Here is a 23927-nt window from a genome sequence, read left to right as displayed (position 1 = left end):
GAATAAGGATAGACAAACTTTACTCTGGGTGGGAAAGAGTTAACGGCAGGGTGCCTGCTGGGGAACTGATGCTCTTAGGGGACCAGTTTAACTGAATCTTAGTGATTTGAGATGTGCCCGACAAGCCCTCTCCTTTCACAAGCCACATGTGGAAACTGGCCTCATTGCCCTGTGGTCACAGCTCATACACCGCCTTGTTGAATTTGTCCACTTTGTGACATCTCTAGTGACACTGTGAGCTCTCAAAAGGCAAGAGGCATGTCTGATATTTTGGTGTTCGTTAAAATGACTAGCACTCAAGAAGTATTTTGTGGCTTGAGTGGTAGAGAGAAGAGCAGGTACATATTGAAATCCCCTGGTTTGCCGATGACCTTGAGCTCTTCCCTGATGGGATGATAACCGAAGGCTGTAAACTGCAAGGAGATGCAGGAGGCTCAGGAATGGTCTAAGATGTTCATCACAGGCAAGGGTAGGTTCAGTTAAGCACTAAGTGAAAAATAGTTAAAATTGCATTTTGTTTTTATTGTGAACTGTACAAGGTGACAGATTAGAAGCTCCCAGTGACAGCCCAAGAAAAGAGTTATGAGTCACTCTAATCCAGTGCTTAACCTATTTTTCATTGTTGCCCCTCCCCCACCAAGTACTCTTGTGGATTTTTTTCTTCCTAATTGCCACTGCCTTCGTGAAATTTTAATAGCACAGACATACTGTATATCTGTTTATGTATTGTGGTCCTTTGGAGGTCCAGAAACCTTTGTGGTTGCTAAGATTTTTTTTTATCTCCCAAGAACCAAGTTTTGTCTCCTTGCAGATGGTCACACCCCAGACGAGAATGTATGGGGTAGCGGACTCCCTGAAGGTTTGTGTGTTCCTTCATCCAAATGGAACAAGTGGCTGAATGGGTAAGAATGGAACTGGGCACAAATAAGGGAAGTCTTCTCTCGCCCTCCCCTCAAGCCCAACAAAAGCTCAAATAAGAAGTGGGGTGGAGTGCTGGGTCCACTCCTCTGATGCTCCTTCCCCTGCTCTCTTAGTGGCCTGTTACAGACCTCACCTCCAGCTCCCTCTGGCTCCAAGGTAGGTTTGAGCAAGGAAGAGCTCCACAGGAGATGGGGGTTGGGGGGCAGGGAGTGTGGTGACGGGACTTGTCTTCCGGCTTTTGGTAACAGACACCCCCTTCCCTTCCCTCAAGCAGAGGTGGTTGCGCTCTACTGCTACCAGCCCCAAATTACAACAGTAATCCCTTGGGGTTGTCCTGTACCCACACATTTGTTAATATATCTTTTGTTCATTGTGCTCTACATTTCCTGCTGGGACCCGAATGGTAGGGGGGGGGGGTCTGTCCTGTCACTGCACTTCAGGAGAGCCACCTGGAGCTGGAATGAGGCCAGCAGAAGGCAGGTAAGAGGAAGTGAGGGACTGGGTAGTATGGGCAGGAGGACAAGGGAGCATACTCCTAAAAAGGGGTCTGAAAGTATTTTATGGGATGGGGTGGGAGAATAAGCTTCCCCCTACATGGTCATCAGGGATCCTCTAGAGCTTGACAGGTAATTTTTAAGAACTGCTGTGGTCTATCTCCTTTGTGTAGTGAAGGAGATGAAGCACTTTCTCCACCCAAGGGGGCAGCGCTGGCCTGGAGTCACAGAGAGAAGAATGTGTGTGTGTGTGTGTGTGTGTGTGTGTGTATACATGCCCTGCACAGCAGACCTCAAAGGGACCCTTTAAAAAGGCTCTTTGCGGACATTCTCATCCTTATGGGAGGATGCCGGAGAGGCAGAACTGGTCTCTTTTGTCTTTTGGGCTTCCTGTCAAAGGCAGACTGAGTCTGGGTGTAATTCCCAAGGGAAGTGGCAGGTTTGAGTGGGTCACTGATATTTGGGTCCAGGGAGACACTGTGCTCCCGTGTGAGACAGTGGGTAGAGGAAAGGGACAAGGTTTTCAGGGCAATCGCCTAGGCTTGAAATCCTTACCTCCCTGGGCTGTTGTCACTCCTCTTCACTGCTGCCGTGAGGATTAACAGAGAAAGCATGGCAGCCTGGCCCCTCTTCCTCTGACTGAGCGGTCTCATGCTCTGAGTCTACCACGCCTCTTCCTGGCTCTGCCCCTGGGAACAGGGGAGACCAAGCCTTACATGCTCTGCTCCGGACTCCAGAAGCCATAAAGTGAAAGCTAGAAGCCGTTGTCATGGATGGGGGTGGGTGGGCACGTTACCCTGAGGCCTCTTAATCCCATTTTCTGCTTTCATGTTAACCTCTTCCTCCTTCTGTCTGCCACACACTCAACTCCCAGGGCACTGACCCGAAGAGCTGGACTCCACCTCTTCCAGGCGGTGGCAGTGTTCCCTGTTGAGCTTGCTAGGGGTGGGTATGGGGTCAGTCCGGCTGGGCTTTGGTCCTCTCCCCCCACCTGGATTCTCTTCCAGGCCAGGTGGTGGATGAATGTTAAGGGCTGAGCTGCCTGACCTGTGGTGGCGCGGTGGATAGAGCATTGACTGGGAATGCTGAGGTCGCCGGTTCAAAACCCTGGGCTTGCCCGGTCAAGGCACATACAATAATCAATCAATGAACAACTAAAATGAAGCAACTATGACTTGATACTTCTTGTTCTCTCCCCTCCTCTCTCTGTAAAATCAATAATAATAATAATAATAAAAAAAAGACTTGCCTCTGTGACTTAAAAAAAAAAAGGGCTGAGTTTATTATTCAAAGCAGTAACAATGATGGTATCAGCCAGTATTTCCTAAGCACTCACTGTTTGCGGACACTGGCTAAGACATCATGATTTCATTCAATTACTGTAACACTCCTGTGAAGCATATATTATTCAGCTAACATTTGCAGAAGAGGACGTGGAAGCTCAGGGTTTTGTTACAGCCCAGATCACGCAGTGAGCAAAAAGCAGGAGTGGCCGGAATTCCTCCAGAGCCTTGTGGGGGGGGGGGGGACCAGGAACCCTGGAAAGGACCCACTGGCATCCCTCCCCTGGCTTCAGTTGGGGGAATGTATTACTCCTATGCACTACACCTGGGTATGGCTGGCTGTGCAGTGGAGTGGAAGGGACACAGACTTTGGGGAGGGGGTGATGGTTCTGGCTTCCACAGGAAGGGGACAGAATGTACCCAGCAACTGAAAGTGTTCCAGGGAGACAGGTGGCTACATGTAAACGAGGATCTGGGGGGAGGGATCATTTTGCCTCAGGCTTTTTCACTCAGATCTTCCTTTCAGGGCAGTCCATCACCTCTCCACTCCCAGCTGCATACGCCCTTCCCTCCACTCTGCTGCCCTCATCCTGGCCAAGTTTGCTCCCAGGTATAGGGGCTGAGGTAACTCACTCAGGGAGGAAGGAGCTATGTACCATCCCCTCACTCACCTGTGGGTGAGTTTTTCTAAAAAGGTTTTATGTGCTTTAATTCAATTTTCCCCCCATTGATTTGGGAGGGTGGGGGAGAGGGAGAAGCATCAACTCATTGTTCCACTTGGTTGTGCACTCATTGGTTGCTTCTTGTATGTGCCCTGACTGGGGATCGAACCCACAACCTTGGCATGCTAGGACACTATTCACTGAGCCACCTAGCCAGGGCTGGTTTTACATGCTTTGGACCTCTATTTTAGTCTGTCACACACTGCAAGTAAGCGAGGGCTCCCTAACTCTTACTTAGACTCCTCTTGCTGCCATATCCCCTTGGGAACAGGCTTGGGAGTTAGGGCTGTGTTTTAATGCTCACCTGTGACCTGAGCTTTAATTTTCAGGTCTGTAAAATTGGAATGATAGCCATTACTCATGGAGGCCAGAGACTGTCACTCTCCACTGACCAGTGCATCCCTTGTTTGGATGGAAACTTCTAGAATCCCAGAAGGTAGTGCTTGGTTAATCTACAGCTTCCCCTTCCCTCACTGAGTCACACAGTTCCTAGGCTCTGTGACCCTCTCTGCTGACTGTGACCAAGCCCTTTGTTTTCCTCTGGACTGCACAGACCCCAGACCTTCCTGTCCCCACCCTGTGGCCCGTTCTTAGGCCAGTGCGGTGACATGCTTCCTCCTGCTCTCAGAGCCCCCAGGCTGCTTGGCAGTTGGAGAGTAACAGAGGGCACAGGACAGGCTACATGTGTGTGCGTGAACTCCGCTGAGGAAAGAAGTTGGGAGGCTGACGAGAGCTGAGGTCCTCCATGGAGAGGCGGTGACTGAGGGTGCTGAGCATGGCAGGACCCGACAGCTGAGTCACAGTGTGCGGGTCTGTGAAGGCTCTGACCCTCCCCCACCACAATCACCAAGGCCAGGTAGCCGAAGGCAAGTTGTGCAGCGTGTGGGTCAGGCGCAGGGTGGTGAGGTGCATCCCTGAGGGTCCAAGCGGCATCGAAGATGAGGGTTCCAACCCCTCCATCCTTTTGAACTACAAGGACATTTTGCATTTGAGAAACTACACCAACCACACCTATTGAGGAGAACTTAGGTTGAGTTAAAGTTTGGTTATTCTATTTTAAAGTTCTCAAAGGTTTGTGCCCTCTGAGAATGTTCTAGAAGCAGAATGGTGTACAAGAGAGAAGAGGTGGGATTTCAGGTTAGAAAAATTGCATCCATATTGGGTCTCTCTCTCTCTGGCCTCAGTGTGATCTCCAACACTCTGTTCTTCTTTTTCCTCTGGGCTTCCATACACTGCCCTTCCCCTGCTCAACCGTCCCTCCTGGCCCAGGGGAGGCAAACGGTCTTTTCCCAGGCCTTCCTTTCTCTTTGCTTTCTATATATTTCTTGCTCAAAGAAAGGCTCTGAAAAGGAGAAGTGCCCATTACCTCGTGGAGGGCAGTGGTAGTGATGGCCAGGCCCAAACCCTGTACAGAGGCAGAGCTGACCTGACTGGAGTCCCCTGGCTTGGGGTCCCCTGAGATGGTTGACATCGCACCATTAGGACATCACTCCTTTGAGTAAAGGCTCTGTATGTAAGAAGCAGTGAGTGTTAAAATGCAAACCTCCTCAGGGGCAAGAGTCCCTCTCCTGCCTTTGGTCTGGAAATGGGTGTGGATGGCCAAGAAGGGAGGTGGACACCATTAGAGGAGGGCCTGAAAACAGATTCCCTCAAAGGTCATTCCTCATGACACACTGCCCCTCCCCCAAACACCCACAGAGACATAACTGAGGACTAGCAAAGTCAGCCCAAGAAACTGTGGCTTGGGAAGAGGCCTTGCCGTGAAACATCATTTTATTAATTGATTGAGTTTCCTTTTTTAAAAAAATAAACATTTTAATGAACAGGAAATACAAAAGCTTCTGGATATACAAACTCCAGGAGGAGGGAGAGGCTAGTTTTGGCTGTTTCGTGGCTTTCATTGAAAGCAAATGAGGCAGAAAGGCCCCGGCCCTACCCTCGCCCCGGGTCCTGGCTCAAACCGCAACCTGCCCCTCCACCCCGGTCTTGGCTCATACCATGTGTGCTCCTCTGCCCGTCTCCGGGCTGGCCCATGAGAGACCCCGGTCTGGTGGTCAGAGGTGGCCTTCCCAGGCACAGAATCACTGACTTCCCATCAAGTCTCCTGTCCAGAACTAGCTGAGAGAACACTCTGTGACCGACTGTCCCCATGCAGCCCCCCTAGGCCATGGCACCTGTAGCAACAGCAGCAGCAGCAGCCGGGGCTTTGGCTACATTCTCACACTACAAACACAGTGATGGGGCTGCCCACGAAATGTCCCAGTGAGGGGCAGCTCCCCAAGGGGAGACCAGCCTGAGCCCTGCTGGCAGCTCAGAGGGGTGGAGAGCCAGTCAGCCCCCCAGGATTCCAGCCCTGGAGCCAGCAGTCCCATACCTAGACTGGTAAACTCACATTTTAACATTTGGCATTATTGCACATTGTCCTGGTAACCTCAGTCTGTCTGGGATGATGGCCTTGTCTGCAGCGGTTCCCAGGTGACATGCAGTGCTGCGAGTGCAAGTCCCTCCCTCCACAGGCAAGCCCAGCTGACGGGGATGGTCGGCTGAGCCCTCAGAGAAGTCAGCCAGAGCCCCTCACATATGTGGTCTTGTTGAGATCAGGGACCACATGGCTCCATCCCGTCTTGAAAAAGACCAGCTGCCGACCTGGGGACAGAGGTAAGAGTTAAATAGGTCTGGACGTTTCTCTGCCTGCAGGTAGGGCCACTCTAATGTGACTGCTGTGAGGACCTATATATTTGTCTCTTATCATCTCAGTCTTCTCATCATCTCTGGTTTCTGATGGGGGGCCACTATCAGTCAATCTCTTCTGGGAAAGTTCAATCATGGGCCTCATGATGTCATTTCCCACTGACTCACCTGTCCAGGTAGTCTGGTTGGTGACCACAAAGGCCCGGCACTGGGCATGGCTCTCACAGACATCCACGGCCTCAGCCAGGCTGAACACAGAGAGAAGGCAGCCTCCGTGGTGGTAGGATGGCCAGCAGCGGTAGTCCTCCTGGGGGATGGTGCTGTCCGCCAGGCGCCGGTACTCTGTGGGTTGGGGATGGAGCTCAAATGAGAACTTTGTATGCCCAGGGGTGAGGGCTTGGCCACTTTCTGAAAAGGGCAGAAAGATTCATTTCCTAGGAGAAAGCTGAAATGCAGCCCAGTCCCCCTAGAATGGAGACGAAGGCAGCCGGCACTCTGAAACTGGGCTGACAACACTCAGATTTAGTTTGGGGTAGACACACATCTCCCCAATCTAAGAACATGCAGCTGGATCAGGCAGCACATAGTAACAGGCACATGTGTGGGATAAACGCACACCCAGCATCACTGGCTACCCAGGCTGGTTGCTAAGGTCAGGACATTTTGGATACCTAGAGTTGGCTTCTCAAACTCCACTGTGCATGTGAATCTCCAGGGAATCTTGTTAAAATGCAGATTCTGATTCAGAAGGTCTAGGGCGGCCTTCCTCCTTGCCATTGGGGAGAAGGTTAGGCAAACCTTCAGATGGGGGGGGGCAGTCAGGGAGTTTTGAGGTTGAGAGGCATGCAAGTGAATGTAAAACACAAACATTACCATTTGAGAATCTACAACTTGAGTGTCTGGGGAGGAGGCTGGAGGAAGAACCTGAGATCTCCCCATTACACAGAAAGAGCCTCTGAAATTTGCTCATTGAGGAAGCAGGCTTGGCTCAGCTGCAGACCACCTGCTCACCCGCCTTTCCCACTGCCTGGGGAGCCCAGCTCTAGACTGATAATGCAGAAGCCCTGGGCCTCTGGTCACCCCGCCCTCCTGCCTCCTTCTTCTACGGGGGACTAGACCAAAGTCCAGGGCTGGCTGTGATTTACAGCCCCATAAACGGCGTCCTCAGGGACAGAGCCAGCCATTGTTCACCTCGTTAAACTTTATTTACAGGGCTAACGAGGGCTCCCCCACCCCTAAGACTGGCCTGAGCTCCTTGAATACAGAGGCTGCCCACCCCTCACCCCCTGCCTCCCATGCTCAACCCCAGGGCCTCAGTGGAGGGACCACAGCCCTGAGCAGTGACTAGAATCCTCCCCCTGCTCTGGGGCTTCTTGACTGGTTTCTGTGTGGAGGCCCCCTCCACCTCCAGTGCCCTCCTAGCCCCAAAAGTGTAGAGTGAGGAAAGAGAAGCAAACATATGTTGTGTTCCAGCTGTGGATAGAAACTGGGCTAATTGCTTTCACATACTTCACCTGGTATTTAAACCTCAAAAGAATTTTGTGAGGCAGGTAATACTGAACCCAATTCACAGATGAGGCAAGTGAAGCTCAAGGTGTAACTTGCTCAAAATCACAAAGACAGTACATGGTGCAGTCTGGAGCCACCCAGAGACAGCGTCAGTGCCAACCCCTCAAATTAAGGCCAAGTGAAGAGACCTCCAAGTGAAGGCCACACAGCAGTCTGTGCATCATGCCAAGCGAGCCTTAGCGGGTGCATGAGCCACTTGGTCCAATTAGGGGGGCTGGTCATCCTCCCACCTGTTTCCCACCTCCCCAGCCCCTGGTTCCCTGCCAGGGCCACTCACCAGCTCTGCCTGCGGTGGAGTTCTGCAGGTACTGGCCGCTCCGGTACAGCTGCAGCACCTTCTCCAGCTGGGCCAGGGTCTCGTCTACCCCCCATGTGAGCTCTCCTGCAGGGTGCAGTGTGGCTATGAGAGGGCTCCTTCTCCTCCCCTCGGCAGGCAGCTAGCTGCCTTTCCCTCTCTCCCTCCGGAGCCTGGGCCCAGATGACTGATGGACCAGGGAGAGGATTTGCCACAGAATGACACTTTGGGTGATGATGGTTCTGGAACGTATGCTGTCCTGGGTTATTCTTGTCCTCACACCTGCTGGGGGAGGGGCAGGGTGATGGGAAGCAGGTGGACCCTGGAGAGCTCACCTGTGGCGTTGACAATGCTGTCCAGCAGAGGCCGTAGTGAGGGTGGGGCACTGTGGGGAAGGAGGTATGTGAAGAAAAACCTGGGGCAGAGAGAAACCAGAAAATCAGTGGTCCAGCCTTTGGGGACACATCCTTCCTCTACACCAACTTATGGAACCCCGATCTCTCCAGGGAGCCCAATTCCTCAGGCCCACCAACAAGGCATATCCCCAGAATGTACACGGAGACTACTCAGACTCAGGGTTGGGGTCTGGGCACGTGCTAAGACCACAACTAACCCACCAAACAAACCCGAGGTCTGTTCTCCCCACCCTCAGCCCCGCGTTGCCCCAGACTGAGCAAGATCAGAGCAGTCCTTGGGGCCCAGGGAGGAGCTCCCAGAGGTGAAGGGCCAGGGGAGGAGGGGACAGTGTCAGTGTCACTAGCCCTATGCTCTGAGTCTGACACTATTTTAAGAGGCCTCCAGCTGCCACCCCCACCCCAGATTCTCCTTGGAGCTGGCTATTTTTAGTCTCACCGTCAGGAACCTGAATGTTCCCTTCCGGACTCGGGGAAGCCTTTCCCCTCCCAGCTACTCCCGTGGCCAAGGCTGAACCTCCCACTCTGGCTGGTGTCCTGGACCTCATGTTGGCTCTCTCCTGGCCATACCCCTCACCCAGGTCCACGCCCTGTCACTGCCCTTCCTGAATAAGGGCTGGAGTCACCTGTAGGCATTGTAGAGGTTGCGCTTCTCGTTCATGCCTTCACACCAGCCCTGGACTGAGCAGGGAAGGGTAAAGTTCCGGGCTGGAAACTCGAGTACACAGTTGGTGCTGCTTGCACACGGTGTCTCCTCCACGCGTGCATCATCCAGATCGGTCACTTTCAGCTCCCCATCCACCAACACAAACTGTCGGGGGCGGAAGTCCAGCAGAGTGACAGAGCCCAGCGGGGAGTGGGCCAGGTGGTGGAGGAGGCGGCCCAGGCTCAGGCAGATCTGAGGGGCAAACACAAGGCTGCTCACTGATTCTCCCCTGGGAGGGGACCTAGGAACTCCAGATCTCCCTCTTTTGGAATTCTTGACTTAGTTCAGGGGTTGTGGGTGGTGGCCTTTCTTTTCAAGACCCCAGCGTTCACTAAGGGGGGAAGCCAGAGGCCTTATAGAGCAAGCCAGTGATGTTTTATTAAACCTTGGCTCACCCGACCTTGAAAGCAACGTGGAGTAAGTGGGAAGTAGGCAGCAGGGTTGTCTGGGGATAATGGATCTCCCCCCTGGAGTTGCATCTTGAGTGTGGTTTTAGTCCAGTGTTCGGAAAGGGAAGGAGGGGGAAGATGGCTTCAAGGTCTTTTCTAGTCCCAGGACACTGACTCTTCTGCAACCGGGCTGAGAGTGTATGTCAGGGAGGTGTGTGAATGTATGTGTGTGTGTGTGTGTGTGTGTGAGAGAGAGAGAGAGAGAGAGAGAGAGAGAGTGTGAGTGTGTGCGTGTGTGTAGCTGGGTCCTCTATGTCTGGCTTCTTTTTTTAACCCTTTGGCTGATGGCCGAGTCAACTTTGCTGCATCCTTCCCTCCCTCCCCCTCTGCTGAGGAGGAGTCAAAGCTGCCCTGGAGGGCTGGCCTTCTAAGGGAGAACTATCCCAGCAAAGAGCTCAGGGCCCACCCCTCCTCCCGGCTCACTCGGAATCGATCCTCCCAGGACGTCTGTAGCAGCTGGATCATCTCCACAGGGGCGCCCAGCTCCGTGATGGTGGTCAGGGTGTCCGGGATGTCCTCGCTGTCCTGGTAGCAGTAGCCATAGAGCTGGAAGAAGCCCCGGGGTGGGTCATTAGGTCCCAGGGTGGGGGTGGGGACAGAGAAGAAATGGCCTGTCATATGCTCTTTCTCTCTGTCACCAGCTCCCCCCTCCCCCCCCCTGGCCACCTCTAGGCCTTTGCTTCAGCTGGGGCCAGAAGAGAATAGCAGCTTTGCCTGGGAAGCCTGCCCTCTGTCTCTGTAGCCAGAGTTCCTACTGACTAGATTAGCCCCTTACCTCTTGCCACTCAGGCAAATGGGCTGGTCTGGCCACCACGCGTTAACGCTGAGCCAGACATTGTGCTAAGTGTTTTACAGGCATAACTCAATCCTTATAATAACCTCAAACGGTCATAGTAGGTACTTTTATTATTTTTAATTTACAGGTAAGGAAACCAACTCAGAGAGGTTAAGTTACTTGTACAAGGTCACACAGCTAATCAATTGCAGGAGTTAGGATTCCAATTTATATCACTGATTCTACAGCCTGATTTTTTCCAATACCGATTAATAATTGACAAGCCAGCAAATGGTTATTATACCTCTTCCCCTGCTCCAATTCTTGTCTATTTCTCATTTTTTTCCACTTTTTGACAGTTTCATTTTTTTCTCTCTGCTCAGATCTTGTGGGAGGAGAAGCAAGCTCCCTCAGTAACAAGCACTAAGAACAAAGAATCTAAGAGAGAGGACCTTGGGTGTTCTCTGCATACATTGGCAGGTGGGTGCCACACACATCAATGGGAGTGGTAGTAAGGGATGATTCCTGGGGAAGGGTAGTTATTTGGGGGCATGGTCACAAAGGCCTGCCCATTCCGTATGCGCTGGGGAGGAGTTTGGTATAGCTCAGCTGATCAGGGGCTTTGGGAAGCCTAGCCTGACTTTGTCATTAAAACTTAAGCCAGGAGAACCCTGCTTTTTCTGGCCTTTCCCACCACACTGCACATCAGTTGGGGGCAGACTATGCTCAAAACCACCAGCACCCTGTGGAGTAGGAACACAAAGGCAGAGCTGTCCAGGCCAGAGTAGGGAGAATGGAGGCTGCAGAAGGGCGGTGGGGGGTGATAGTGGGGAACCAAGCCAGGAGATAGATGTTCCTGCATATTGTCACCCTTCTTACAGTCATTCACACCCTTCCCAGTTCCATTCTGAGCCCTCGGCATGCCACCTTCCATCCCAAGAGTGCCCTTCCAGCTCCCTGTCCCTGGAGCCAGCTGTCCCAGTCCTGCTGGCTGGCATGAGAGAAGGCACCGCTCAGTGTCTGCCATCAGATTACTAGGGCTGTGACTTGGGGGATCTGGGGACAGTCCCAGGCACCCTCTCCTTCCCTCTCTCTCCACCTCCACCCCCTTCCCCAATCAGCCCAGGGAGGCCCCAGGCCCTGGTGGGGCGGGGGAAGGTAAGGGGAGCAGCCCCGGGGCCTGGTTCTCATTTTCTTGCCTAGAGTCTGAGCCTTTGTGGGAAACTTCTGAAGGTTATTAAACACCCGGAGGTCATTAAATGCGCTGTTAACGAGGTATTAATCAACACCCCTCAGGAAAAAATAAAAAGACACCATTAACCCCCCCCCCCCCAGGAAGTGTGAGGCTGAGCATTTCAGACGCATCTTTTGTTCGTTTGAGAGAAGAAATATACTCTCGAAGGGCCAGAATCTGGGCCCAGGCAGGCCTGGGGCCTCCCTGGACAACTGAGGGAGGGGGGAGGGAAGACTTTTGTGCCCTTTGACCCTGGGCTACAGAGGCATCTATCACGTGAGGAAGCGAATGTGAGTGTGTGTATGTGTGTGTGTGTATGTGTGTATGTGTGTGTATCAGGGGTGGTTTGGGGAGGGATCACAGGAGATGGACAGAGAAATCTCACTTAGGCAGTCTCTGGAGACCAGAGCAAGGCGCTGAAGGTGCCTCATGGGACACACTACCCTGGGTATTTTCTATTAGAACCCAAAGCACCAAGCAGGGGCTGCCAGAGTGGGGGAGGGGCCTCTGGTGGCCCGGGGGAGCAGGAACTCTGAGAAATGTTCTCTGGCTCCTTCCCAGTTAGCAAAACAGTCAAATGGTTTTGAAATTTTAAATGATTAAGAGATATTAAAACAATATTATTTCCAGTTCCCTGCAGAACCTCACTGAAGTCTCCTGAGCAAGAAGACCCCACAGTAGGCTTCACTGGTAGCAGAGGTGGTATTGCTGAAGAAGCCAGAAGGACACTGGCCTGGGGGTTAGGAAATAAACGGGGAAGACCCTCCCCCAAAGCAGTCCCTAAACTCACACTAACGGACCCCTGCCTCCGCATAATGGTAGTTTTTCATCCATCCCTCAAAAGAAAGGACCTGGGACTTGACCCACCTTATAACACGTGCCTTAGGGCCTAGGGCAACTAACCCCAGTCTCTGATGCTATGAGAGTCAGACAGCCAACCCCAGACAGAACCAAACTTGGTCTAGCGAGGAAATGGGTAGAAACTACTCAGTTGTAACTTTTTTCTTTGATGCCTTGAGAATTGGGCTGGGGGTCTAATGTGGAGGTCCGTGCTGTGATATCTGTGGGGGTGGTTAGTTGGATGCTTGATAGGACATTTGGGTGGGGTAGGTGAGGGAGGAAGAATTTCCTTAAGAGACAGGAAAGCACATGAAACTTCAAACCTGTCCAAAGGGGTGCGGGGGCTTGAGTCATTTAACACTAATGTCCTGCTAAGTCACTCAAGACCTTCTCTACTGACTCAGAATGTGGCTGACTCCCCAATGTTTCCAAAAAAGTAGGGGCTCTCCAAGAGCCCTAGGAAGAGAAGAAAGCAAGATCCTCCCAGTCAGATGGCCACGTAACCAGCCGCTCACTCCCTTAAGCTCCAGACAGTGTCAGCCATGCAACCGGGCAAAACCACCCACAGCTGTTGGCTCTGCCCGACCTCTAGCAACCAGTTCAGAGCCCAGAATTTGGTCAGAAGTGTCTGACCAGGGTTTGGGAAGCCTGGGAGCCAGCTGGACTATACAGAGCTCTCTGGCCAATTTATCCTATTCTGCACCGCCCATCTAAGCCTGGGGTCCATCTCACTCCTGAGGAAAGGGGGACTCCTGGGTTTCTGATCAGTTCTGCTGGGTGCAGAAAGGTTCATCTGAGTGATCAAGGTGGTGGAAGGTGTGAGCAAGGTTCTGTACACACCCTAGTTCACTGGGTCAAGAGCAGTCAGGGATTTCCCCTCAGTCTGCTCAGACACGTGAAAAGGGAACAGCTCGTCTAATCCCAAGGCTGACTCAAGGACAGAGTTGGGGGAGAGGAGAAATTGTGTTAGGGCAGGGCTGGGACTGTGAGAGACCCACTCTCTTAGTCTATCCTGTAGGGGACAAGGTGAGGAGTCTCATTTTTCCCCTCTGCCCCACAGTGAACAGGAGACAGAGTCAAGTTTCATAGAAACTTGGGCATCTGGCCTTCTCGATCTTCCAGCCCCTTGGCCAAATTTGCTCAAATAATGTGATGCTCAGACCCTCAGGTCCTCAACCTGTCTGTCCCCTGAGCACTGAGCTAAGACGCTGAGGCTTCCCCAAAGGTTCAAGGGCCCACTTTAAGGTGGAGAACACCAGGGTCACTTCTGGGAAGGGCTGTGCACTTTCTGGCTTATTACCCAATTTCCTCCAGTCGCTCCAGTGGTTTGTGGATGGGGTAGAGAGTGGGGATATTCTCTGGGAATCAAATTTTACATAAGGTGTCTCCCTTGCCCTTCCCAGCCCTAAGGCTGTTCCACCCCATCTTCAAAGCCAGACAAGTCAGTGATTTGGAAGTTGAGAGAAGTGGGGTTCTGATTCTATCAAGAAAGGGGACCCTTTCACCACAGTTGTAATCCTGACTCAGGGATGACTGCTGTCCCGCATCTTGGATTGGGGTCATTTTCTTCGTACTCAATACCCTAGCTCCAGTCAGAGGCAGATACCTAAGTTTTCACGGACCTTCACCCCCACGTTTGGGACCCTCTGTCCTGGCCTCTGTCTTCAAGGGATATATTGTGGAAGCTGAGAAACTCAGGAGTTCCCCGCAAAGGGTCGCCCACCCAGGGCTGAGAAGTAGGGTGGTGTAGTGGGAAGCAGCCATGGTTTAGGTTCTGCCTCTAGCCTAACCTGAGCCCAGTCACTGAGGTCGTTTCTTTTTCTATAAAACCAAGAGTTCTCTTCCAGCCGGAGTAACCGGGCCTGAGCACGTCCAGCCAGCACCTTTACCCCCACACCGCCACCCTCGTACCTGCAGCACGTTGGGGTGCCGCAGCCGGTCCAGCAGCACCATCTCCTTGAGCAGCTTGTGGGCCGCCAGCCGATAGCACCCCCTCCGCGCCCCAAACTCGCGCACGCAGCTGCCTAGATCGTGGCCGCTGAAGTCCACCGCCTTGAGCGCCACCGCGGCGCCGCCGGGCAGGCGGACCCGGTATACGGCCTTGGTGTAGCCAGAGCCCACGTACTGTGCACCGGACACGTTGCGGAGCGCAGCGCAGCCCAGGCGCGGGCCCGAGCCGGGAGCCGGGGGCCAGCCCGGGGCGCCGTCGGGCAGGGGCCGGGCCCGTGGGGGCCGGGGACGCTGCAGGCCCGGCCCGCCCGGAGCCAGGTCCATCAAGCGCCGCCGCTCGGGCCGGCCAGCCCCGGGCGCAGGGCCCCCGCGGGAATAGCGCTGCACCTCCTCGTAGCGCGCTCGGATCTGCCGGGCCAGCTCCCCACGGCCCCCGCGACGGCCCGGGCCCGAAGCTGGCGAGGGCCCGGGGGACTGGCCTGGCCGTGGAGGCTCCGAGCCCGGTGCGAAGAGCACGTTGAGGACGGAGCCCAGCAGGAAGGAGGCGCAGAAACCAGCGGCCACCGCCGCCCGCCGGCGCCGCATCTCTCCCCTCCCCCCCAGCCGGCCGGCCCCGCGAGGCGCCCCGGCCCCGGGAGGCTCAGGCTCCGAGGCGGCTCCGCTCTGCACCCCGCCGACCCCCTGCCCAGCTCGTGCGCATGGCCCCGGCGGCCCCGACCCCGGCCCCTCGCGGGCGGCACATCGGCCTGACACTTGCCTCCCTCCCGCCCTGCCCCCGCCGCTTATAAGGCCCGGAGCCGCCCCCGCCTCCGCCCCCTCCGCCTCCGCCTCCCAGCTCCCGGCCCGAGCTCGTCCTCGGCACCGCCTCCTCCGGCCTCCCGGCCCGGCCTTCCCCGCTGACTGACAGCGGGACCTCCTCCCGCGGCCGTCCGGGCCTGGGAAGCGGCGCGGAGGTGGCTCGGGCCCTGCCCAGCCCGCGGCCCCCTGAACTCCGGCGGGGGAGGGGGGGAAGGGCGGGCGGTGGCGCCGCGACGCGCGCGGGGGGCTCCAGGCTCAGTACGAGGGCCGATAGCTGGGCAGTAGCTGCGGGATAACGGGACCGGGAGGCAGATAACGGAGCTGGTGGGGCTCGGTTGGGGAGCAGAAAAGGGGCGAGGCCGCGGGTAACGGACTCCGGAGGGCACAAGCAGCCGGTCTGGGGTGCTGGAGATCCGTGTGATCCCAGGGCACCCGCCCAGGGACCGGAGGCCTGGGGGCGGACGGAGCAGAGGGAATGCGCGTGGGCTCCGCCTCCTGCCGGTGGGGCTGGGGGTGGTGGATCCTTGCCCAGTCCCAGATTGGGATTCGCGGGCGGGATGGGGGGTAGGAGGGCGCAGAGGGGCTTGCACCTGCGAGTGCGCGTGGGACGAGAACTTTGGGATCGGAGGAATAATTATGAGGTTTTCGGAGATGCCCTGTTTAACCTCTTCTACCAAGTCTGATTTCTGATTTTTCTTGTACCTAATCCCCACCTGCCCCTCCGGAAACCCTGCAGTCAGATGCGGTCCGCAGCGGATCACGAACCACATGCATGTTAGTAGTTTCTGCAAAGATTGCGTTTTTACCCACGGACGTGCGTGGGCCGGACTGTCTGTGTAGTGTGTGCATTGGCGTTTCTGAAGGGGCCACTGTTTCGGAGGAAGGGGGTGTGTGCTTTTTTGTGCAAGTTGGTGCTGACTCAGCCAGAACTTCTAGTCCCTCCTCCTCCCTCCCTGATTGCATCATTAGTGCTAATTGAGGGGCTTTCACACGCCAGTGCATTAGCTGTTTGTAGTGAACTCCCCCCTCCTGGGAAAGATAAGCCGCTGCCCCTCCCCCTCCCAACCCTCCACTTCCCCACCACTCCTGGGACTGTACACCTAGATCCTCTCACCTTCCCTATCACCTTTCTGCCTCCCTCCGGTCCTAGACTGATGAATCTCTTTTCTCCCCGCAGTGTCAGAAATTATTTTAAGAGGAGTCAGGGAGGGGGAGGAGGGCCCAGAACCTTTTCTCTAAGTGGGTGTCCAGGGAAGGGAGATTTTCCTGCAGGGGCCTGAAGAAATTTGGTGTTGCTACAGAATACAGAGTCACTGTGATGAGAGAGGGGACAGGAGTCTCTGTCCAGTTCTTTCAGACATGGAAGGGCATGGGAGAGGACTGGGTCCTTGATCTCCAGCCTGTGATCTCACTGAGGTAGGGGCACCTAGCTCTGATTCCTGGAGTGCTGAAGACTCAGAGGGCTGGGGTCCAGACTCACTTAACAAGTATGGGGAGAGGCAGAATGAGAGAAGCCACGATTCTCCTGAGAACCTTGGGTCTGTTGGAGTTCAGCCTGGTTCTGTTTAGCTGTTCTGTCCTGTTCTGGGCCATGGCTGCTGGGTGTGGGGGGAAGGCTCTGAGCAGATGCCCTCCCCAGCCCTCACACCAGATGTCTTTGGTCTAATTAACTGTGCTGGGAAAACCAACCTGGGTTTGTAAACAGAGCTACTGGCTAAAGTCAACAGGGAGCAGCAGCAAACAGCAAACATTCCCCTCACACTCAGCTTCAGTTCAGTCCAGCCCCCTGGGGAGAGGAGAGCCTTGCTGATCATGGGGCCCCCTGGCCCACAGCTGAGTCAGGGAAAGCCTATCTGCCTCTGTGACCCCAGTGTGCCTGTTTCCTTACCAGCTCCCGAGATTCCTCAACTGGGGAGGAACTGGGATTCTGGGAGGAGCGGAGTTGCCATCCCAAGATAGGCTCTGCCCTGCTTCCCGCCAAACCTGATGAGGAAGCCATTGTGGGGGGGAATACTCCTTAAAAAGCTTTCTTTGGGGCCTGCTCTACTCTTGGGTCTTGGAGAAGCTTCTGAAGTAGGTAGGGCTTGGCATTGTGGGTCTATAACTTAGAGTTGGTGAATATAACGTGAACATTGTTAAGTTCGTTACACATCATGTAGGTATTATAATAACATGTTCCAAAATTAGATAATTATTCTTTGCCAAGCTTCAGTGTTTCTGTTATGGTTTGAAAGTTCAATGCACACAGGGGCCTGAGAAACAGGCACAAATGTATGTACAATGTGTGCACATGAGCCCAGGGAGCAGCAGCTTCACACACAGGAACAAAGGCATTTCAGCTTTCTCCTTCTCACACTCACTCTATCTCCCTCACCAGCTCTCAGACACACAGACATATACAATCTTTGATGGAAATAGGGTTTTGGCCTCTGAAAAAAAGGACTTAACTTTCTGAACAGATTAGAGTTTCTGAATTAGCAGTTCTTGAGTTCTTAACCAAATTTTGCTTGTTTGCTTTTTTTCTTTCTTTCTGCCACCCAGGGAGAGGAACCATCCTCTCAAAGAATTGAAAAAGCACAAAACCTCTGCTTCCGGCTCCAGATCTATAATCTGTCCACCGCCCAATCCCACCCCCCACCCCAAAGAACTGAATTCTGGGCCTCCCAGACCGAAGTCCTCGGGCCAGTGTCCAGCTCAGAGTGCTGAGTGCTCTCACCGAGGGCCACAGCTGCCCTCAGACCAGAGGGTCTGTCTGCAAGTGTGAAGGCTCAGTGCTGCAGACACACCGTGTTTTCCTGCTCCTCCCTCTGCCTACTCCACTCCACTCCATTCCACCATGCACTAACATAGATACTAGCAATCCTTGGGAAGGACGCAATGACCCAGACTCTAAAATGCTAAATTTCTTTGGAAATGTCTTTTAGATAAACAATTTCTACATGTTTTGTCAGATTGTCCCAGGCTGCCTAGATTGTAATACCAACCCCTCATCAACCCTCTTACTTGTCTACCTTCTCCTTCTAGCCTAGGGCTCAAATACTTCTTTTGGAGAACAGTTGTCCCTTGGTATTCATGGGGGAATTGGTTCCAGGAATCCTTTAGATACCAAAGTCTGAGGATGCCCAAGGCCTTTATATAAAATGGCATAATATTTGCATATAATCTATGCACATCCTCTCATATACTTTAAATCATCTCTAGATTATCTATACTATATAATATAAATATCATGTAAATAGTTGATAAAGGTATTGTTTAGGGAATAATGACAAAGAAAGAAAAAGTCTGCCATGGTCCATACAGACACAACCATCATAGGTTTTACTATATAGTACATGTCAGCAACAAAGTAACATTTTTTTCCAACTATTTTCTATCCATGGTTGGTTGAATTCCAGGGTGCAGAACCTGCAGGTAGGGAGGTCTGGCTGTATTACTCTCCTGCTCAATAACCTGGAGCATAAATTGAACTGGGTCTTCAGGCCCTAGCCCTCCACCTACCTCTGTTCCCCCCCTTTCATTTCCCGGCACAGAGCCAGGCTCCCCCAGCCTGGTGCTGTCACTGTCTCCTGACTCACAGCCAACCATGTGTGTTTTTTCGTGTTGCCCTCCCACTTCTTCCTTCCTGAAATGTCCTCTTCTAGCCTTTCTACATCATCTTTGCTAGCTGGGTTTTTTTTTCTTTATATTTTTGACTATCCTAAACTGTTCATTAGGAAAAATTTTACAAACATGTCATATTAGCTGTCACGGTAGATAGAGCTGGAAAGTATTGAGCCTCATCCAAGCTGCATGATGAGGGCCACAATAGCGTGGTGTAACTTGTGGGCCTTTCCAAGGCTGGCACCTGCGGCCTGCAGATGTCAACCCTGGCATCTCCCTGTGCTTGTGAACTGGTTTGGTGATCCACTGGGTGTCGGGATTCCTTCTGACGGCTTTATGGAATGGATCGATGAGGATAACCTTAAAGAATTGGTACGTGATATCTTCACCAATCCAGTAAGAGCTCAGGACTCTCAGAGCCCCACAGTGAAGTCCAACTTGCCTCCTGGGCAACAGAGTTCAGGCTTCAGGCAAACTTTAGCTGGTTAACACTGCGATGGAAAGGCTTTCCTAAGGATAGGTTGCATCCTTAGGAACAGGGCATTTCGGCCACCGTGGCATACAGGAATATGATATATGACATAATCTTGCTTGGCCTTGTATCCCAGCCTGTGGGCTTTATTGGCCTGGGTGGGGCAGGGTGAGGGGTGCCCTGTGGAGTGCAGAGAGCTGGTGGTATTGCCAGTAGCGTACCCTAAGAAGGAAGCCCTTTGCATCGGACTGCTTTTTCCTCCATAGCTCCTGGATGTACTTGTAAGCACTACCTGAAGGCTGTGGCCAGATGGGAAGGAAGAGCCTTTCTTTTTGCTGTCTGGTGTTCCAGGGTCTCTCAGAAACTGGGAAGTTCCAGACAGTGCTTCTCCAACTGAGATACATGGGTCCCTGGGATCAACAAGGTTTAGTCTGAGTTTTTGGATTTATTTTCTTTAAAAGGAAATGTACAAAATACATTTTTCAGGTCTTGGGAAAGTTGATGTAAAGAGCTTAAGATTTGGAGTCAGAGAAACCTGGGTTCAGATCTTATCAGTTGAGTTACTCTGGGCAAGTCAGTTAACCTCTCTATGTAGTATTAGTTTTCTCCTTAAGAAAATGGGAGAGAATAATAGTATCTTCTGTATAAAGTTGTTAAGTGGATAATATTCAAAGGCATATAAAGTGCTCAGCACAGGATACACCCTCACTATGTGTAATTTATGGCTAGTATTAATAATAATATTAAACAAGTAAACATCTGTGATGACATGTTAAGCAACCTGGTTGGCAGAAATGACTTGACTTTCTATCTTGGTTTCCACTGGTGAAATCTCTCAGCCTCCTGGGCTCTCTCTCTGCCTGGAATTTTCACTTTTTCCCAAGTCAGCAAACCGGCGGCAGTGTATCAGAAGAGGCCTCACTCACTGCCTTCCCCACCCTGCGGTGCGCTGTGGAGGGAATATTGTGAACCAGGGCCTGATTCCTGATGCCACAGTGACCCAGAAGCTCAGCTCCGAGCGAGCGAGCGAGCGAAGGGAGAACTGGGAGAGGGAATGGGTTCAGAAAAGGAGGGGGGAAGGAAAGGGGTAGAGCCAGGCAGCCTGCTCCCCCACCCCCACTTCCCTCAGGTAGGAAGTTAAGCGGACGTTTCCAAAATATAAAAAACAGATGATGAAGGTCAGGTTTCCTACACACTGGAGAGCGGGAGCCCCAAGGCAGAGTCCCCAAGAAATTATCTAAGACAGAGATGGGGGCAGCAAAAGGAAGAGGAGACAAGATAGACAAAGATGCAGAAAGATGGAGACAGACAAAAACCCTCGAGTCAGACAAAGGCAGAGCAGGAAGCCCTGGCTCAAGAGAGCTCTTTCTACCCGTTTCTGCAAAAGAGCTTAGTTAGTTCCTCTCTGTGGGTCTCAAGATGGGAAAGTGAGCCATTTTGGTTCCACGACCCTGGCAGAGGGCGAGGCCCTCCAGGACCCCAGAAACCGAAAGGGTCTGTGGGCTCCCAGCGCTCTCACTGCCTGGGCTGGGCTTTCTCTCTGGGCCTCCAGGTCTGTGGGCCAGTGTGTCCCTCTCAGTTCCCTTCCCTGGGCTTGTCTCCCTCCTCCTCCTCTTCCCTCCTGCTCAGCCTCATCCCTGCAGCCCAGGGAGATTTTCTGACAGCTACTCTTCCTCACCCTTTCAAGGCTGTCTGAGATGTGTTTCCAGTCTCCTTCACCATTTTCTCTGATTGGAAGAGCTGGAAGGTGGGTTGGGCTGAGGACAGAGAAGGCTGAGAGTGATCTGTTTAGAGCCATCACTGGGCATTGGACATAGCCTAGAATGGAGACTGTCCTGAAGACAGTTTAGTGAAGGGAGAACATTGAAGGCTGCACTCCAGGGCCTCTGTTCCCCTGGGCAGGTGGAGAGTCAGGTGGAGAGATGGAGAGTTGGCCATTGGATCAGTGAATAATGGGTGGACTCTGGAGGCAGGAGGGTGGTAATGGGGAGGCTTTTGCCTTATTCCAGAGGCCTTTGCATAGGAGAGGGATGGGATTGGGAGCATAGGAGCCCGGTGATTGGATCTAACAGGTCGCACCTTCTCTGACCAAGCTAAATGCTCCCTGAACCAATGGGGTAACTTTTCTTCTAGGCCATAATCAAATAGAAAGAACCAGTTTGTTGTTTTGTTTTTTGAGCAGCCTCAGGGCTGTGGTTTGGAAAGTGGAGAGAAGAGAGGAAGGAAGAGCTGCGATTGAGTTTCTGCCTCTGGTTCCGGACCACTAGAGGGCTGACAGTTCTCTCCCTCTTCCCCAGCTGCCCCAGGAGGCTGGCCTGGAGCCAGATCCAGGAGGAAGACTGCTCCTTACAATTAAGGAGGACTTAGCCCTGCCTCTGCCCTCAGGAGCTTAAGGTATAATTGGACAGATTCACCCAAAACCACCAGAAGAAACATAAAGGAGATTATGTTGGGTCTGGAGGTTGGGAGCAGGCAGGAAACTGCTAGCCCCTACCTGGAGCCCTGAAGAACTATCATGTCTGAAAATGTGCTGTGTGCCAGGAACTGTCTTACCTCTTGACACAGACTATGAAGTTAGTATTCTTACACCCGTTTTAGAGATGAGGGAATTGAGGCTCATGAGATTAAGGAATCTGTCAAATGTCACACAAATTATAAGTGGCAAGGTAGACCACCATGAATCAGAAAGCAGTGACTCAGGCCCTGATTTGGCTCTTCTCTCAGCTCTTTGTTGGTTTGGGTAAAAAAAAAAGAAAAAACCATTTAAAGGGAGAGACAGAGATGCAAAAAAATACTACCAGTAAAACCAAGATAGAAGTGCTGTAAAGGTTATTTTTGCCTCTAAGCAACAAAGTTTGGTCATAAAGATTTATTATTTTATTGTTCTTAATAACACTAATGATAGAGCACACTTATTAAATGCCTTTCATCATCATTTAATCCACTTAATACTTCTAGCAGATAAATACTATTATTATCTCCAATTTTCAAGATGAGAAAATTGACATAGAGAGGTTAGGTAACTTGTGGCAGATTTGGACACAGATGCTGCTGACATCAGAGCTTGTGCTCTTCCATGGTCTGTCCTGCGGCCTGTAGTTTAGGGGCTGGGCTGATCTCAGCTATAAAAACCCCAAGCCCAGCACTGCAATATGGCTTCAAAGATGGGGGTCTGATGATGTTTGAATCTTTGAGGACAGAGGCAGGTCCTGTGGGGACAGGGACAGTAGCAAGAGAAGGAGGGAGACATAGAGAGAGGGACATTGAGGAGACCTCCCCATGCCTCCCTCACCCCCACCATAGGGAAAACCGCAGACTCAGGAGCTGAGAATAAACCCTATGAGTGTTTTCAGAGCCCCAGCAAACCTTGTAAACCAGGGGTAGTCAACCTTTTTATACCTACTGCCCACTTTTGTATCTCTGTTAGTAGTAAAATTTTCTAACTGCCCACCAGTTCCACAGTAATGGTGATTAATAAAGTAGGGAAGTAACTTTACTTTATAAAATTTATAAAGCAGAGTTACAGCAAGTTAAAGCATATAGTAATAATTACTTACCAAGTACTTTATGTCGGATTTTTGCTAAGTTTGGCAGAATAAATCTTTATAAAACAACTTACTATAGTTAAATCTAGCTTTTTATTTATACTTTGGTTGCTCTGCTACCGCCCACCATGAAAGCTGGAATGCCCCCTAGTAGGCGGTAGGGACCAGGTTGACTTCTACTGCTGTAAACTATTACTTCTTTTTTTTTTAAATTTATTTATTGATTTTAGAGATAGAGGTAGGAAGAGAGAGGGAGAGACAGAGAGACAGACAGAAACAGAAACATCAATCTGCTCCTATATATGCCCTGACCAGGGATTGAACCAGCAACCTCTGCGCATTGAGATGATACTCTTACCAAGCGAGCTTTCTGATCAGGGCAAATAGTCCTTCTTTTCTCTTCACTGCGGGGCAAGGGAACAAACCAGGAAGGATGGTTTACAAAGGGTTAACGATATTCTGAGAGTCTGCATGGAATTAAAATAATTATTTGAAAAATTCCAAAAAGTACAAAAAGGAAGTAAAAATTACACAAAATCCCTCTATTAAAAAGAGATTATATATCACAAGATGTGAAAGCCACCTTGCCTGCCCCTCCAACCCCACCTGCAGAGGTAACCCCTGTGAAGGATTTACTGTGTGAAGACTCCCTAAGATGAATTTATCATCTCTTCCCCCATCAAGCTCCCTGTGGTGACTGTCTCATTTCTGTACCAGTTGGCTCCAAAACACCTCAGAATCTCTCTTATGCTTCCAAACTTAAATTCAAGTCCTGTGCTTAAACACACACACACACACACACACACACACCACAAAACTGTCCTTGGATTTGCTCCTTTATTTCCTCCTTGTCATTCTCCCCAGCCCAGGCTCTCGCTCTCACATCTGGTCTGTTGATTGGGTCCCCTCTGTGTTCTTCTCCCACCTCAAAGCATGTGTGGGCACCAGATTCATCTGCCAAGAACACTGATTCCAACACATCGTTTTCCTGTTCTAAATTCTTTGATGATTCCCCGTCATTCGGAGGATAATTTAGCTTGGCATTTCAAGTTGGTCACGACCTACCCGTTCTATTCTTCAATCCACAAGTACTTCCTGACTTGGTGCAGCCTGGCTGATGGCTTCACCAAGCTTAGAGCATGCTCTGTTACTCCTTCCTGACAACAC

At 52.0% G+C, this 23927-nt stretch overlaps 1 protein-coding gene, 2 long non-coding RNA genes and 1 pseudogene across 3 annotated transcripts; 2 read left to right on the top strand and 2 right to left on the bottom strand.

The window, feature by feature from the left end:
- The first annotated feature begins 533 nt into the window (after window positions 1-533).
- LOC136330338 (uncharacterized) lies at window positions 534-2487 on the top strand. Its single transcript, XR_010730276.1, has 3 exons — window positions 534-902; window positions 1035-1077; window positions 2423-2487. It is a non-coding gene; the product is annotated as an uncharacterized lncRNA (long non-coding RNA).
- Window positions 2488-2681: 194 nt separating this feature from the next.
- On the top strand, window positions 2682-4253 carry LOC136330340 (uncharacterized). Its single transcript, XR_010730278.1, has 3 exons — window positions 2682-3375; window positions 3750-3856; window positions 4049-4253. It is a non-coding gene; the product is annotated as an uncharacterized lncRNA (long non-coding RNA).
- A 956-nt stretch (window positions 4254-5209) lies between these two features.
- On the bottom strand, window positions 5210-15094 carry PKDCC (protein kinase domain containing, cytoplasmic). The gene is made up of 7 exons (XM_066267007.1): window positions 14304-15094; window positions 9967-10089; window positions 9015-9286; window positions 8311-8390; window positions 7958-8062; window positions 6280-6453; window positions 5210-6066 (listed from the first exon to the last, which is right to left on the bottom strand). Exons 1-7 carry the CDS (start codon window positions 14925-14927, stop codon window positions 5981-5983), a joined length of 1464 nt encoding a protein of 487 aa, XP_066123104.1. The 5' UTR covers window positions 14928-15094; the 3' UTR covers window positions 5210-5980.
- A 3793-nt stretch (window positions 15095-18887) lies between these two features.
- On the bottom strand, window positions 18888-19619 carry LOC136329819 (large ribosomal subunit protein eL15-like; annotated as a pseudogene).
- Between the last annotated feature and the right edge of the window lie 4308 nt (window positions 19620-23927).

The sequence above is a fragment of the Saccopteryx bilineata genome, chromosome 3 (genome assembly GCF_036850765.1).
Source record: "Saccopteryx bilineata isolate mSacBil1 chromosome 3, mSacBil1_pri_phased_curated, whole genome shotgun sequence".
In the NCBI taxonomy this organism is placed as follows: domain Eukaryota; kingdom Metazoa; phylum Chordata; class Mammalia; order Chiroptera; family Emballonuridae; genus Saccopteryx; species Saccopteryx bilineata.
The sequence above is the reverse complement of the archived record's forward strand: the minus strand, read 5'-3'. Positions and strand labels throughout refer to the sequence as shown.